Here is a 17,295-nt window from a genome sequence, read left to right on the forward strand (position 1 = left end):
ATGATTAAATAAACTTTATAAAAATAAAGCTTCTCAAAAATCTAGAAGACTCAGAATGTAAACCCACAGTAAGTCAATGAAAGGAAACATTAGATGTAAGAGTGAAATCAATAAAATTGGAAACAGAAAAATACAGAGAAATTTAATGACCACTGAATTGGTTCTTAGACTGTATCAATAAAATCTGCAAATTTTGGCATTACTTGTTAAAGAAAAGAGAAAAGAAAGATATTGCCATTATCAGGAATGACGTATTAGTAAAGATTCTGCAGACCTTAAAGAATAATAAGGGTGGGACCAGCAGCTATCATGGAGGTTGTTTCCTGGTTCCCACATGAGCAATCATCCCAGATCCAGCAGCCTGAAAAACCAAACCAGGGACCAGCAGTTTGTATAATGGCTACATCACTAGATTCCCATGTAGTCAACCACAGTTCAAGTCCCAGACCCTGTGGCTTAAACTCACGCTGGGCACCTGTGCACAAGTGGCCAAGATACTGAGAGGAGAAGGGAGGAGAAGGGATTATGGCATGGCCATCCCCCCTGGGGGGTGATTTCTAGCTTTTTATCTCTCTGTCTATGTCTTTCTGGTGAGCACACACACCCTATAGCAAAAACAAGCAAAAAACCCCCACAAAAACAAAACAAAACAACAAACAAACAAACAAAACAAACAAACCAGGTGCATGTGAATGTGTGCCCAAAATCCCAAGAGAAGAATGGAAAAGGGATAGTAGCATGGCCTTCCCTCTGGGGGTGATTTCTCACTTTTCCTCTCTTTCTGTGTCTCGCTCTAATGAGCGTATGTTTCTTGTAGCAAAATACAAAAACCAAAAATAAACAATAGAAAGAAACAAAAATATATAAAGGAATACAATGGACACTCTAAACAAATTTAACATCCTAAATGAATGAAACCCACTTCTTACTAACAACAAGAACACACACACACACACACACACACACACACACACACACACACAACACACAAACTGTTACAGCTTATTCAGTATGAAAGACATCGTTGAGTAGCCCTATAACTATTAAAGGACTTGAATTGTAAATTTAAGAAATTTCAGAAAAGAAATCATCAGACCCAGATGGTTTCTTTCAGAGAATACTAAGAAATAGTTAAACAAGGATTAACACTAATTTTGTATAATGTCTTCTAGAAACAGAAGTGGAGAGAAACACTCATTTGTATAAAATTATAACCTTTATATATAAAAGGCAAAACAAAAACAAAAATTACAAACAGGGCCCGAGTTATCTGATCCTTTCCTCATAGTTCGGACATGAAAAAAATGAATGCAAGAACATATGAATGTGTCTGTGTGTGATTCTAACACTCTGTAAGTAAGTGCTTTCTACTGAGTCCCATAGCAACTTACACAGTAAGACATACAACTGCACAATAAATGTTAAACATCATTGATTTTCACTATTTACTATTTTAAAATAGCTTATGTTCATTTTCATTCCCTTGTCTGCATATTTATATATATATATATATATATGTGTGTGCACATAGATATAGATACACACATAGGAAGTTGTGCCTTATTTATGAATCAATATATAGGTAGTAAGAATGTAAAGCTTTCACTCTTGTTCCTTCTCCCATAAGGATAAGTTTGATTCCCACACCAGCACCTGTGTTTCTAAAGTTCTGAAATCCTCTTGAGATAAGTAACACATTTTTCTTTAAAGAGGTTGGTTCAACAGAACAAATATGAAGGTATTTAGAAGTTGAGTCATGTATGTACTTATATGGAACGATTGTATTAATTTTTGATGAAGACACTGAACATCTCGACCAGATTGCTTACTGCTCAATGTTTTGCTATCCAGGTATCAAAGGACATAAAAATGGGGGCTAGTGACAGGAGGTATTTTTAATAAGACAAAGTGGTGAAAGGCTTTGAATGCATGTGAATTATTTATGATATTCTCAGAAATACAGATTTGATTTCACTCACTGTGTTTGAAGGCAGAAGTGTTGTGAAAGAACAGATTTCCCTGGGAAATGTTTCTTTAACCAATTCTCAGATTACAATTCAGTTGAACTTTTCATGATAACTATGAATATCTATGTTGTTTTCCTAACTAAATAGAAATCAAGGCTCAGTTGTGATGAAAGGCAGATGTAAGTCACTTCCATGTCAAGAAAAAATGGAGATAGTGATAGAATAGTCTGTGATCATAGTCGGAATACTGTTGCCTCTTATCCACCTTCTCTTTGTTCCTCAAGATGAAAGTGTAATTTTTCTTTGTTCATTTCTAGAGACTGTTTTATCCATTTTAGGTAGCATCACTTACCTGTAGCAGCTCACTTTCATATGAAACAAAGAACGTGGTTTTTGTTTTGTTTTTGTTTTTGTTTTTAATTTATTTCTTTTTGTATATACATTCAATCGCATTGTTTAGCTTACAATGTGAGCATTTCAATATGTGAACATTTCTCCCCAGTCCCATTGATCAAAATATCTTCAACCGATAACACCACCCTTCCCCATCCCGTCAATGTTCTACCTCCGTATTCCTTCTCCAAATGTCCTTCATTAGTCCCACTCCTCCACATACACCTCATCTGACATTCACACCCATCTCTTGTGTTTGTACAACCATTAGTCAATCAGTTTCAGTCATAGAGTGCAGACATTCGGTATATGTTAAGTGGGGACATACAATGTCTCTCCTTCATAGCCTGACTTGCCTCACTCAGCAGTAAATCTTCCATATTTTTCCACTTTTTGTCAAAAGAAGGACATGGTTTTAAAGAGTAAAACTATTCTAGTAAAGAAACAATTCTATTATCTATGAGATTTGGAAATAAGAATAGAAAAATTATTGTAAAGTTATACTTTATAATGATATTCATGTATTAATGTTACTATTTTATGTGTCAGTATAGCTGTGCATACCTACAATTATATTATCATATATTAAAATCATTTTAAGTATTGGGAAAAAATGTGATCTGCTTTGTAGTTGTTACTATATTACATTCATATAAGGCTGTGTCTAATACTGAGAGTTTTGTGAATTTATTGAACATGAGACCTAAAAGTATTATGTAAAAATAGAGTCAGCTTTAATATTAAAGCTGTATTTGTAAAAAACACAAAGGATCTAAATAGGATATTTATTTCATATTTAGAAAAGATATTATTCAAAATACAGCACATGATATCTCAGAAATATATTTTGTTTGTGAAATATATGTACTTAGACTTTCCCCACTTGTTCCTGTTGATGGGATACAGAACATTAAGAACTATTTGCATGTATTAAGAAAAAAATAGGGAACCAGCAGTTAGCGTAATGGCTATGTCGCTGGACTCCCACGTAGTCGACTGCGGTTCGCGTCTCGGACCCGGTGGCTTAAAACTCACGCCGGGCGCGTGTGCGTGCGAGCCCAAGATCCCGAGAGGAGAATGGAGGAGAAGGGATTGCGGCATGACCATCCCCCCGGGGGGTGATTTCTCACTTTCTTTCTCTATGTCTCTCTCTGTCTGTCTGGCAAGCGCACGCACCCTATAGCAAAAACCTCTCAAAAAAAAAAAAAAAAAAAGAAGAAAAGAAAAAAAAATGAGTGGTGACACATCTTTTTTTTCAATAACTTATATCCATTTAATACATATATGTCAAACATTTACCACCCAAAATTTCAAAGTTTATTTTATTTTCAAGATAATCAATAATATGTATGTATATGTAATAAATACACATGTATATGTAATTACATAAATATGTACTGTATGAAATATATTAGCATGTCTTTTGTTTCTTTTAAAACTACCTGTGAAAGTAATCTGAAAAATGCAAAGTTGTATGCAAATACAAAATGTACATTTATTTTACTTTTTAAATTTAATATATTTGATTTCTTTTATACATTCAATCACTATACATCACTTACTTGTAAAGTGAATTTTCCAACATGAATACAGTTCACACAAGATCAGCTGGGAATACTATACATGTTATCATCAACAGCTAATAATCCATTTCTGTGTCCCATAAATGTCTTATCCCTCTGTTTTTCTCCTTAATATCTTTTCTCACATTCTTCCACCTCTCCCACCCTATTCCCACACTATATCAAGTATCTATAACCATTTTCCATGTTTCTATATCCTCTAATCTTTCAGTTTCAGTCACAGAGTGGGGACAGTGAGGATGTACTAAGTGGAGACATACAATGTGTGTCCTTCATAGCCTCGCTTGCTTCACTCAGCAGTATTTGTCCACTTTCTATCAAAAGCCAGGGTCTTGTTTTTTATGACTGAGTAGTATCTTATAGAGTATATGTGCCCCACTTTTTTGAAGTGCACATTTAAAGAAATTTGGACAATTTTGGTAACTTGTTATGTGAAACAGTGTTATTCTTTTTTCCAAAATACAAATTTCAAGGCTTTTATTATTCATGCAACTATTTAAGGACAACATGCTAAAGAAATTGAAGATCAGCTAATAAGCTGCTATATGATTTAAGTGATTGCTCCATTTTATTTTAATTTTATTTGGTTATTACTTTTAATTGTCAGAGTGCTCTATTGCTTTCCAACGAGAGGTGGAAAGACAAAAAAAAAAAAAAAAAAAAGAGAGAGAGAGAGAGTAGAAAGCATCCCCCAATAAGGAGTAGTCATGCCACAATTTCTTCTCTATTTCCCATCCTGTCATGATTTTGGGGATGCACACACCTCTGCCTGGGATGTTTTTCAAGCCACCAGACTTGAGATTCCAACTGAGGTCGGCCTGTGGAATCCAGCTCCTTTAACCACTAGCCCATGGGGTCAGGGTCAGGTTAATTGTTCCATTTTTAAAACTTCTACTGAGTACCAACAAAACGAGGAAGAAGATTATTCAGTGTTTTCTGATAATTTGTTGTGAATGAAAAAACTGGCTGTATTAGTTTAAATTGTACTCCATCAAATATTTTAAAAAACTGTTTCTTAAGAGGTAGCCAGGGACATGGTGGTTGAGGTAGCTGGATAACACATGGCAGACTGTGAGATTGGAGTCATAGACCCAGCAGGCTGAAAAATATGCTGGGCACGTGTGCGTGCATGTTCAGAATTTCAAAAGGAGAAACGTACGTGAAGGGATTGCTGCATAGCCATCCCCTGTTGGAGATGCTTTCTCATTTTTTCTCTCTCTGTCTCGCTCTGGTGAGTGCATGTGCTCTCTAGCTAAAAAAAAAAATTAATTAATTAAATAAAAAGAATCGTTCCCCCAAAGTTATCTTGATCCATGTTCCTTGCTGTTCATTTCTGTATTATCTGAAATTAATATTTTCTTTCCAATTTTTGGTGCCTTTTTCCTGTTAGTATGTTTTTGTTTGCACAGTCTTGGCATGGATTTTGAATGTGATTTTCTTTCTTATGAACATTTTAAAATTGTAAAACCTATATATTTTTTAAAAAAAAATTAATTTTAGCCAATTTGTAGTATAGTTCAAATACTTTGTTTCCCAAGCCAACACATCTGGATTACCTATTATATAATTCTTTCTGCTTTCTTGGGATTTTTAATTGCTGTCTCTAATTTATGTTGAGCTTTTAGAAAATTTAAATTTTCTAGCAATATATGAGGTAGATACTGTAATTTTCTTTCTTCTGCTGTTAGTTTTGATGCCTTTTAGGTATTAATATTTAGAATATAGCTTAATGTTTAAATTCAAGAATGAAATACATGAATTCACTTACTTAAAAGTCTGTTTATTTATTAAAAAATATCTGATATCTTGAGTCCAGCAGAACTTGTTATGGTTACATAGTTAGACTCCCACATAGTCGACAACAGTTTGAGTCCTGGACCTGGCAGCTTAAAACTCATGCCAGATATGTGTGCGTGTGTGCCCAACGTCCTGGGAGGAGAAGGGATTTTGGAGTGGCCATTCCCCCCTGGGGGATGATTTCTTGCTTTCTGTCTCTCTGCCTCTCTGATGAGTGCACAAACCCTATAGCAAAAATCTCTCTCTAATATGTATATATGCATACATGATATACAATATGTATTAAGTGACTTGCTGTTCACTGAAAATATAAATATAAAAGAAAATCTGCCTAAATACTAAGAATCTTGTTAGTTTATGAGTGACTTATAAGAAAAATTTTATACTAGTATAATGATAAAATACTAAAATACATTGAGTCATCAAAAATTATCTGCTGCTGACGATATCTTTGGTAATAGTTCAGACTGGACTAATTTGGAACATATTCATGGTGGGAAAATTCATTTTGTATGCTATAAAGATGTACAGTGATTGAATGTAAAACGTAAGAAAGAAAAAACAGTTAAAAATAGTTATTCCTTAACTCTAGCCTTGGTAATTTGCTTTCTATATTATTATTCTTAAATTTATTGATGTAAGTTTCCCGTGAGAAAGAGAGTGAGAGACTTTTCTTCATACTGTAATCCACTCTTTCTCAGCTAGTCAGGATAATTGGCAAGTTTATGTGCACCCACTATATATAGAGAGGCTACTGGTTGCAAACCCAGAACCTCCTCGTATGTACATTCAGTTGTATTACTGCTGTGCCACTGTCTGTGTGGAAAGTCTACTTATCTGAGTTCAGATTTTTAGTTCAATTAGATTAATTCCACAAATAAATATGTAATACATATAGTAGATGAAGAGGGATTTCTGGGTAAGAATCATGTGGAACACCTAGGGAACAGCTGTATTTCAGAGGCAGGAGGAAAGAGATTTCCCAGGAAACTGACAGTATAGAAAAGGACCAGAATTGATAGATTGTTTTTAATTGTTATAAACTAAAATCATTTTTCCATTTCTTGCATTAAGTCCAAAATCTTGAGATATCTACATCAAATACTAAGCAAAAACAAAGCAAATAATTAAAATAACATTGACTAGGAAAGAAAATGCAACTATCCTAAAGGGATACTAAGCAAGGGATAATACATATAATAACATGCATTAAATAATAATTAAAAAAATCCATTTCAAGGGAATTATGAAGAAAAGCAGAAGAGGTGTATTTTTTTTTTAAGATAGGTTTTTGCTATAGGACACATGCGCTCGCCAGACAGACAGACAGAGACAGAGAGACAGAAAGCGAGAAATCGCCCCCCAGGGGCATGGCCACGCAGCATTCCCTTCTCCTCCATTCTACTCTCAGGATCTTGGGCATGCACGCACACGTGCCCAGCATGAGTTTAAGCCACCAGGTCCAGGACGCGAACCGCAGTTGACTACGTGGGAGTCCAGTGACATAGCCATTACACCAACTGCTGGTCCTGAGGTGTATTTTTAACAATCCAGAGGTCCAGGCAAGTAAAGAGCTGAAATATATGAGAATACATGACTATGGGAATGTGGGTTTCAACAGTCAGAACGATGGAGCTAGAAATTTTGTTTTGTTTTGTTTTTTAGATTTTTTGCCATTGGGAATGTGTGCTGTCCTATGAGAGATAAAGAGAAAGGGAAAGTGAGAAATCATCCCCAGTGGGGTGAGGTGAAGAAGTCTCACTGCAATATCTTTTCCTCCATTCTCCTATCGGAAATTTGAGCATAATCACACAATGCACCCAGTGTGTTTTTCAAGCCATGGGGTCTGGGAGTCAGCCATATGGAATTCAGCTGCCTTAACCTCCAATTCACCTGTTAGTCCAAGATTTTTGTTTTGATTATTCTCCTTATGGTACTAAAATAAACACACATTCTAATGACAAAATTTAGAAGAAAAGTATTTGAAGAGAAATGGTCAGAAAAGGGTTCAGTTTGAATGTGAATACATAACAATTTGGACATGAAAAAGCCTCATTGACATAATGCTTCCATTTACTCAGTTGTTAAGTAAGGATTACTAAAAATATCACTCAGATTGCAGTGAAGATTAAATGAGTTAAATAAAATTACTAGAATAGTAACTGATATATAGGAAGCATAACTATTATCTATTAATTAAGAATAAGAACAAAAATAAATATATCCCAAGCATCTCTGTTTTGTCATTGGGGAGGTAATCAATGAGTTTTTCCTTAAGAAAATACTGAAGTAGCAGTCTGTAAAGTTCTGAATATTCAAAAACGATATAACAGAAATAGCTTCAGAAAGATCATAACATTGACTATTCTAATACCTGACTAAATTTATAAGCACTGCTTCTATGCCTTTTCTGTTTTAAAATCATGCAGATAACATTATATGGATAGAGCCTGGCATGTATTGGGTACTAACTGTGTATATGTTGAATGAATTGATAAACAAATAGATCAATAAACAATACATACTATATATTGTTACTTAAATATATTTAAGTAAACATTACCTGGACTTGTAAGTTTTGTTGTTTGATATTATAGTGCACTATTTAGTGAACAAAACACAGAGAAACAGAAACAGAGAGGCAGAACAAGAGATCACAGCTGAGACTTTTTTCTTTTATTATTATTGTTTTAATTTAGGAGGATCAAAAACCAAGAAAAAATATATATAAAAACACAGGATTTTTCAAGATCGTGTCAGCCTAATCATGCTGGTGTTGAACCAAACAGACCTGACCCCAACTTCATTAATTCTTAATGGAGTCCCAGGACTGGAAGACATGCATGTCTGGATTTCCTTCCCTTTCTGCTCCATGTATGTGGTGGCTGTGGTTGGGAACTGTGGACTCCTCTACCTCATCTGCTGTGAGGACTCTCTGCACAGGCCCATGTACTACTTCTTGGCCATGCTTTCCTTTACTGACCTTGTCATGTGCTCTACTACAATCCCCAAAGCCCTCTGTATCTTCTGGTTTCATCTTAAGGAAATTACCTTTGATCATTGCCTGGTCCAGATGTTCTTCATTTACACCTTCACAGGAATGGAGTCTGGGGTGCTCATGCTTATGGCCCTGGACCGCTATGTGGCCATCTGCTATCCTCTGCGCTATTCAACCATCCTCACCAATCCTGTCATTGCAAAGGTTGGTCTCAGTACTTTCCTGAGAGCAGTGTTGCTCATAATTCCCTTGATTTTCATCACAAAGCAACTACCCTACTGTAGAGGCAATGTAATACATCATACTTACTGTGATCATATGTCTGTTGCCAAGTTGTCCTGTGGAAATATTAAGGTGAATATCATCTATGGATTACTAATTGCCCTGTTCATTGGGGGTTTTGACATCCTGTGCATCACAGTCTCCTACACCATGATCCTCCGGGCAGTGGTTAGCCTGTCCTCAAGAACAGCTCAGCAGAAGGCTTTCAGCACCTGTACGGCCCACATCTTTGCCATTGTTTTCTCCTACAGTCCAGCTTTCTTTTGTTTCTTTTCTCACCGCTTTGGGAGCCACATAATCCCACCATCTTGCCACATTATTGTAGCCAATATTTATCTGCTCCTGCCTCCCACTATGAACCCTATTGTGTATGGAGTGAAAACCAAGCAGATACGAGACTGTGTCATAAGGATCATTTCAGGTTCTGAGGACTCAAAATCCCACAAAATATGAAAGGGACATTTGTCAGAGAAGAGAAAGAAAAGGGAAAGAATGGAAGCTAAGCAAAAGAAATAGGATCCAAGAGAAAGGAATAGATAGATACAGAGAGGTATTTTTATCAGCATTTTGTCAGGTCTAAGGATGCCCCGAAAGTACCATTATGGCATGACAAGGGAGGGTGTTAAATAGTACATTCCCATTAAGTGGCGTCAGAATCTCATATCACTGAACCACCCTCTCTATGAGTTCTTCATCTTCTCATGCTTACAAAGAACTGTTACATCCTTAACACACATTTCCATGAATAAACATAAGGGGAAGCTGAGTCAGTTATAAAAAACATGAATAAAGTAGATGAGGATCTTACAACCAAGATGCTAGTTTGTACTGTTATTAATGATTGGAATTTCTGCTTTGAAAGATAATAGTTATTTTCTTCTAGAAAACGTGTTTTATCATTACCAAAATTGCTCTATTTTCTTCACACTGTCTTTCTGATGGAGAAAGTACAAAATATCCCTGTGATCATCAGTGCAATGTTGTACCCTTTGCATTTCTAAGTTGGAAACAAATTAGTCATATAATCACATGGCTCCTAGCCTAGCTCAGACAAAACTGCTTCCCTATAGACTAGAGAGAGATGCAGTTCTTTGCAAGATGGTCTTCAAAACCGTATAGTCTGGAGACTATATATCTACACATATAGTTTTATGTAGTTACATATTTAATTGATAAATAAGAATTGTATGTATTTTTAAAGTATGCATAGGTACTTAATATTATGTAATGATCAAATCAGAACAATAAACATACCATCTGAAGCATTTATCATTAGTTTTTGCTGAGATTTTTTTGTTTATATTTTTTTATTTCAAATTCACTCTTCTAACTCTTTGAAATACATTGAATTTTTATCAACTATACTTAACTGTGTGATAGTACTCTAGAACTCCTAGAAGGATTATTGAATCTAATAATCAAATTCTTTCTCCTGGTTCCCCTATTTCCCTCCCTTTTCTGGTTTCTGATATTTTCTACTTCCCTCTTCACTACTATAAAATAAAATCTTTTTGCTTCCACTAATTAGTGAGGTCATGCAGTATTTATTTTTCATACCTCCCTTATTTCACTTACCATTGTTTCCTCCAGCTTTATTTATGTTGTCATGAATGACAGTATTTCATATTCTGGATGGCAGAATAATATTCCATTGTATATATAGACCACATATCCTTTTAACCTGATAAATTTTACTATATAATTTCTACTTTACACATAATAGTTGTACATATTCATGTGGAAGAGTGTGATATTCAGAATATATATCCCTTGTGTATTGAAAAATTCAGTGTGATGAACACATCTACCATCTCAAGCATTCATCACTACCTGTAGTATACACATTTGAAATCTACATTTCTAATTATCTTGAAGTATGTGTTGAATTGTCATTCACTATCTTTAATTTGCTGGGCAATTCCACTCTAGAACTCACTCTATCCATTCATCTGCACTCTGGTATCTATTACTCATGTTCTCATCCTCCCTTCTACCTCTCTCTCTCCAAGTTCCAGCATCCACTGTTACATTCTTCACTTCTATGCAATCAAGTGTTTTAGCTCCTATTAATAACTGAGGACATATAGAATTTGTCCTCCAGTGCTTGCCTTATTTCTCTTAGCATTAGATCCTCTAGGTCTGTCCGTGTTGCTCCAAATGACTGTATTTCTCCTTTTCATGGTCAAATAATATTCTATTTTGTGAATATATAACATTTTCTTCACCATTCAATTGTTTTGGGCAATTAATTTTCTTTAATGTAGTTCAGCTTTTGTGAATGTTGCTAAAATAACATGGAAGTACAGATATGTCCTTGATATACTCATTTCTTTTCCCTTGAGTTTATGCCAGTTGTAGGATTACTGGATCATAATAGTTCTAGTTTTAGTTCTTTAGGAATCTCCATACTGTCTTTTGTAATGGCTGTACTGATTACATCCAACCTACTGTGCTGAAGAGTTCTCCTTTCTCTACAACAGCAACAGCACTTGTTATTCTTTGTTTTGACTTTTAAGAATAGCCATTCAAGCTGGGACAATACTCTGGTGTTGATTTGAAATAAATCCTTAAAAAGCAAAAACAAAACAAAATTAGGAAGAGATGTTTTAAGAGATGCTTTACAGTATCTCTCCTCAAAGACACTGTAAAGTCCGATTGGTGATTTGTAGGCTTTACAACCTTCTTGTTTTTAGCTTTCTTTAAATTCATTCCAAAGAAAGACTCAGCTACTTGTAATATTTTTGACTTTTCCTCTGTAATCTAGTTTTATATAATGAATAATGGTTATGATAAATATATAAATTAAAATCTGTTGGGAGAACTGTCTATCAAACAATTGATTAATTTATTCTTAACCCTACTTGTTTGTAGAATAGATGAATCTCCATTTTTAGCTTTTTAGTAGGGAAATAAAATCCACATATTCAATATTATCAGTATGTTTGAATTTATCCTTTTTGTCCTCTTATGTTCTCTTACTTATATTTATCTCCCTTTAATTTTTCTGGTGCAATATTTCCTTAAGTATTTTCTAAAGAACAGATTTAGTTTGGCAAATTCTTTCTTTCTTTCTTTCTTTTTTTTTTTTTTTTGTAGAGGTTTTTGCTATAGGGTGCATGCACTCGCCAGAAAGACAGAGAGAGACAGAGAGACAGAAAGTGAGAAATCACCCCCCGGGGGGATGGCCACGTCGCAATTCTTTCTCCTCCATTCTTCTCTTGGGATCTTGGGCACACATGCACACGTGCTGGGTGTGTATTTAAGTCACTGGGTCTGAAGCTTGAACTATGATTGACTACATGTGAGTCCAGAGATATAGCCATTACATTAACTGCTGGGCCCAGTTTTGGCAAATTCTTCCAGCACTTGTTTATTGGGAATAATTTTATTTCTTCTTACTGTTTCAAGGATAAACTCACCAGATAGAGTATTCTTGGCAGAAATCGTTTTCCTTTCAGCATTTTAAATATGTCTTCTTATTTTTTCCTTCCCTGTATTGTTTCAGTTGAGAGATCTAATGTTAGTCTAATGGGGTAAACTTTGTAAGTAACTTAGCATTTCTTTTTTGTCATTTTTAGAATTTTTTTTTGTCTTTGATTTTTACCAATTTGGCTATGATATGTCTTAGAGAGGATCTTATATCTATTGGTGTCCTTCGTATTTCCTGGATTTGGATGTCCACATGCCTCTGTAAATTTGGAATATTTTCAGTTAATATTATCTTAAAAGCGATTTCCTATGCCTTTGCCTGTCTCTTTGCTTTCTGAAATACCTATGATGTGGATATTCATCTGTTTAATGATGTCTAGGATTTCCCATATGTTGTCCTGAGTTTTAGTAGTTGTTATTCCATTCTTTTCAGTTGCTTGGGCCAAATTGGAAGTTTTGTCTTCAAAGTCAGATATTCTTTCTTCTGCATGGTCTAATCTGCTGTTACTTTCAGTAGAGGTTTTGACTTCCTGCATTATAATTTTTACCTCCAGAAATCCTACTTGATTCTTTTTCAGGATGGAATTTCTCCTTTAAGTCATGAAAAGATTTTCCTTTTTTAAGAGAAATTTTTGCTATAGGGTGCATGCTCTCACCAGAGAGACAGAGAAAGACAGAGAGACAGAAGCAAGAAATCACCCTCCAAGGGGGGTTAACCATGCTGCAATCCCTTCTCCATTCTCTTCTTGGGATTTTGGGCACACATGCACATGTCCCTAGGATGAGTTTGAAGCCACTGGATCCAGGACTCAAACCATGGTTGACTATATGGGAGTCCAGTGATATAACAATTATGCTATCTGCTAGTCCCCAAGGAAGGATTTTTTCATCTCCTGAAACTGGTTGTCCAAGATCTTAACCTCCATACCACCTGTTGGCCCCTTGAAGATCTTTATTTCTTAAAATGTCCAGCAAATGAAGATGTTTGAACATCGTTGACATTAAATGTTCAATGTGAATGTATACAGCTTTGCAACATTAAGCAGTTACATCTACATGCCTCATTAATTACCCACCTGAGCTGACTGACACATATCTTAGAAGTTAGGGGCTCTGTAGAAACATCTGCGATGCTCAGGAAACATCCTGATCCTAGCTAAGTCATGTGAGATCTGTTCTATAAAATATTTATGGCTTACACATTATCTTCTTTGATGCATACTCAGATAGCCTTCCTTGGAGTTGCAGAGGAACACCACATTTACAGACAAGTAATCTGGCTTGGACCTATGACTCATAACAGGATCACACATGATAGTAACAAGACCGAAAAATGCATACACTAAAGCGTTTATCTCTAACTGTAGAACTTCAACTTCATCCTTGAAAGCTTGCAAAACAATTTACTATGCCTGGTAAAATGTATAAATAAAGAAGGTCAGCATGACTGAGCAGCACAGCTCGTCTGTGTTCACTGCATCTCTGCTTCTGCGTTTTTCTTTTTTCTAACTTTCCTTCTTTTTTTTTTAAACATCTTAACCTCTTTTTATTGATTTATTTATTTAAATTTGCTTTATTTTTTTAATTTAAATTTATTTATTTACATTAATTCACTGTCCATCATTACAGCATACAAAATGACCTTCTTATAGGACCAAGTCCTGGGGAGAATGCTGACAGCATTACCATTCAGAGAGATGTTACTCTTAAGCTTGCCAGCAGATGCCAACAGTTCATTAAGTGTATTTTTGTGAGTAAATAAATAAATATTTTATTTTTTCTTTTTTGTACACATGTAATACAACTTGTAAAGGTAGAAAAAAATTTCACATTTTGGAAGAGAATATATAAATAAATAAATATTTTATTTTTTCTTATTTGTACACATGTAAAACAACTTGCAAAGGCAGAAAAAAATTTCACATTTTGGAAGAGAATATTGTGTGTTTTTTGAAGTCTGTTTTAGTCCATGTCTACAAAATTTGAGATATTTTGCTAGACACTGAAGATGCATACTTGAATAAAGTAAACTCTTACACTTAGATATATTTTACAACTGTTAAGAGAGTCAAATAATGAGAAAAGGGATTTTTTTTGGAGAGATTTTTCCTATAGAGCATGTGTGCTTGCTGGAGAAACAGTGAAACAGAGTGAGAAATCACCCCTCCACGGGGATGGCCACACTGCAATCTTTTCTCCTCTAGGGATTTTGGGCACTCATGCATGCATGCCTGGTGTGAGTTTTCTAAGTTGCCAAGTTTAGATTCGAACCATAGTCAACTACGTGGAAGTCCAGCAACTTAACTATCATGCTATGTGCTGGTCCTGTGAAAGAGGGAATATTTTTTAAATTCAGTAATTTTAGTTTTGTTACCAATGCAGGAAATGTGCTGTTGAAGAAAGAAAAAGAATTAATAAAAACAGAATATGAAATAGGCCTCAAAACCATCTAAAATATGATTCAAAGAAATTTTATTTTAGTTGTAGGAGTAAGAAAATGTTTGGGTGGTAGGGATGAGGTAAAAGGAAATAATGAACATATGAATTCCCAATTTATCTCTATAATCTATTAAATATATGATGTACAAGTTTCTTAACTTTTTTTATGGATTGCTTTCTTCATCTCTTCTTATAAACCCACCAGGACTCAATCATGATGTTCCCACTCTGACAACATAATCTTAATCTCCTCCCAAAAGCACCACCTCTCAAAACCATAGTCATATTAAGCTTTCACTCCATTTTTTGTCATTTATTTATTTGTAAAAAGAGAGAGAGACTACACACAGGGTTTTGCCAACCCGTGATCCTCTCCCAGTCTTCCAGATAACTGGGATCATGGGCATGGCTGGCATGTTCAGGTCATCCGGGGATCTGAACTCAGGTATTGCCATATGCAGTGGCAGTCAACCTGTCAACCACGACTGAACCTCACCTTCCTAATACTTTCACAGTACAACCAAATTTTTACCCATACACTTTAAGAGGACACATTCAAATCCTAACAGTTACTCAGGAAGGATCAGTTAACTCTGCACCCTATCAAACAGCTAAGAACCTTGTCTTCACTTCCCTCTGAGTAACAAAGCTCAGACTACCTTACCCAAATATAGGAGGAAACAAGAATACCAAGTTTATCCTCTGGTGGTTTATCAGTCACTCAGTATTATCTGATCTCTAGAGTTCACCAACCCAATTATTCTTGCAGTGTCTTGGAGACATAAGTGGAGAGAAAATCCCTTTGAAGATTCTGTATATACAAAACTTAAGAATATAATAAAAGGTTTATATTCTACTTTTGTTTAAAAAAAAAAACTCTCTAAAAGCATTCTTTAAAGAGAAATCTATCCTAACAATTAGATACTAAAGTCCTTTTATATCTATATTTAGTAAAAGTTAGATCCATCTTACTCAAATTAAGACCTTAGCTAAATTATATGATTTCAGTACATGTCCCTAATTACAGTCACCCCCCCTGAGATTGACAGGTTTTAGGCTGGCTTAGATTTCATTTCTCTAGGGAACTGACTTTTTCTCCACTTCATTAGGCCCCTAAATTTCTCTGCATTGGTCATAAAATCTTACAGTCCATTTTCAGTAGCTGTAAACCAGATCTAAATATACTAAAGATCACTATTCACAAGGAGTCCTGCACAGTACTCCCACAGTAAGTACATAGCAGGGGCCAGAACCAGTCTTTTCAACATTTTGTAAAGATTTGGAAATACGTTATGGGAAAGTAGGATTAAACTATGACAAGAGTATCTCTATATTAACCCTCCAGTGATGACAGAAATCATGACTAGATTCCATGCCAAATAAACCTGAATACTGGAAAATTATAGCACCCGATAAGATAAAACATTAGATTTTGCATAATCATTATGTCTTAATATGTAAACAATTAAATTATAATAAAGTATATTAGCACCAATATCCTTTATAATAATATTAATTGTTATTATATTGTGTTTTATTAGTCACTTTGGATCTTTATAAGTCTCAAAATTTTTCAATCCCAATGTTTATCTGGTTGTATCAGAAGTCATAATTCTCCAGCTCTACTGAATTTCTAAGTATTCATCCATATATTTTTCTCAGTCTTCTGACTCTTAATTAGCAGTTTTGGGAATCAAACCTTACTTGAAAAACGACAAGACCCTGGTTTAAGTTAACTATACAAATATTTATTCTCCTCTGTCTGGCAAAGATTTAATGAATGAGTTTGATAGGATTTAATTTGTAACAGAACTCGAGCTAGAATGAAGTACACTATTTTATAGAATAGAATCAACAATTCTAGAGGCTAAAGTAATGTTTTCAAGTTCATAGTCCCGTAGAGCTGAAATTTCATCCAAAATGTTTAAATTTCTACTGACCTTTAAGAATGACATATCCACACATATATGGCTTTCCTTTTTCCTAATTTTACTTTATTTTACACTTTCTTATTTACATTTAATTGTGTACATCTTTACAGCATACAATATAAAGCATGCATGCATTGTGTGGTATTTGGATATTACCATATAGATAATTTTCAACAAAGAACCTTATTTTCTTATGTCTGTTCAAAACTCTTTTCCTAAGTGCTTCCCATGTAGTCTGTGGTATCCACACCTGTCCTTGTTACTATTATGCCTTTGCAGTGTCTCTGATAGTCTGTGTGGTTTTCAATGGGAAATTCTAGAATCTAAAGGATACTTAGATTCTCTTACAGACCTCCCAAGAAATATTATTATTTGGCACAAATCAATAGATATATGTAGTTTTTAGAGAATTCTTATATTTTTTTAATTCCAGTAATTTACCCTTTTAGTTTTTTATCCTTCTTTAAATTTAGTCT

General features: G+C 34.8%; 2 protein-coding genes across 3 annotated transcripts in view; both read left to right on the forward strand.

Annotated features, from left to right (window-relative positions):
- Window positions 1–17,295, forward strand: part of OR56B2 (olfactory receptor family 56 subfamily B member 2) — a 42,219-nt gene that overhangs the window by 19,424 nt on the left and 5,500 nt on the right. The window lies entirely within an intron of this gene.
- Window positions 8,455–9,473, forward strand: LOC102479256 (olfactory receptor 52N4-like). Its single transcript, XM_006162002.2, has one exon. It carries the CDS (start codon window positions 8,508–8,510, stop codon window positions 9,471–9,473), a length of 966 nt encoding a protein of 321 aa, XP_006162064.1. The 5' UTR covers window positions 8,455–8,507.

This window comes from Tupaia chinensis, unplaced genomic scaffold (assembly GCF_000334495.1).
Source record: "Tupaia chinensis unplaced genomic scaffold, TupChi_1.0 Scaffold139491_1, whole genome shotgun sequence".
Classification (NCBI taxonomy): Eukaryota; Metazoa; Chordata; class Mammalia; order Scandentia; family Tupaiidae; genus Tupaia; species Tupaia belangeri.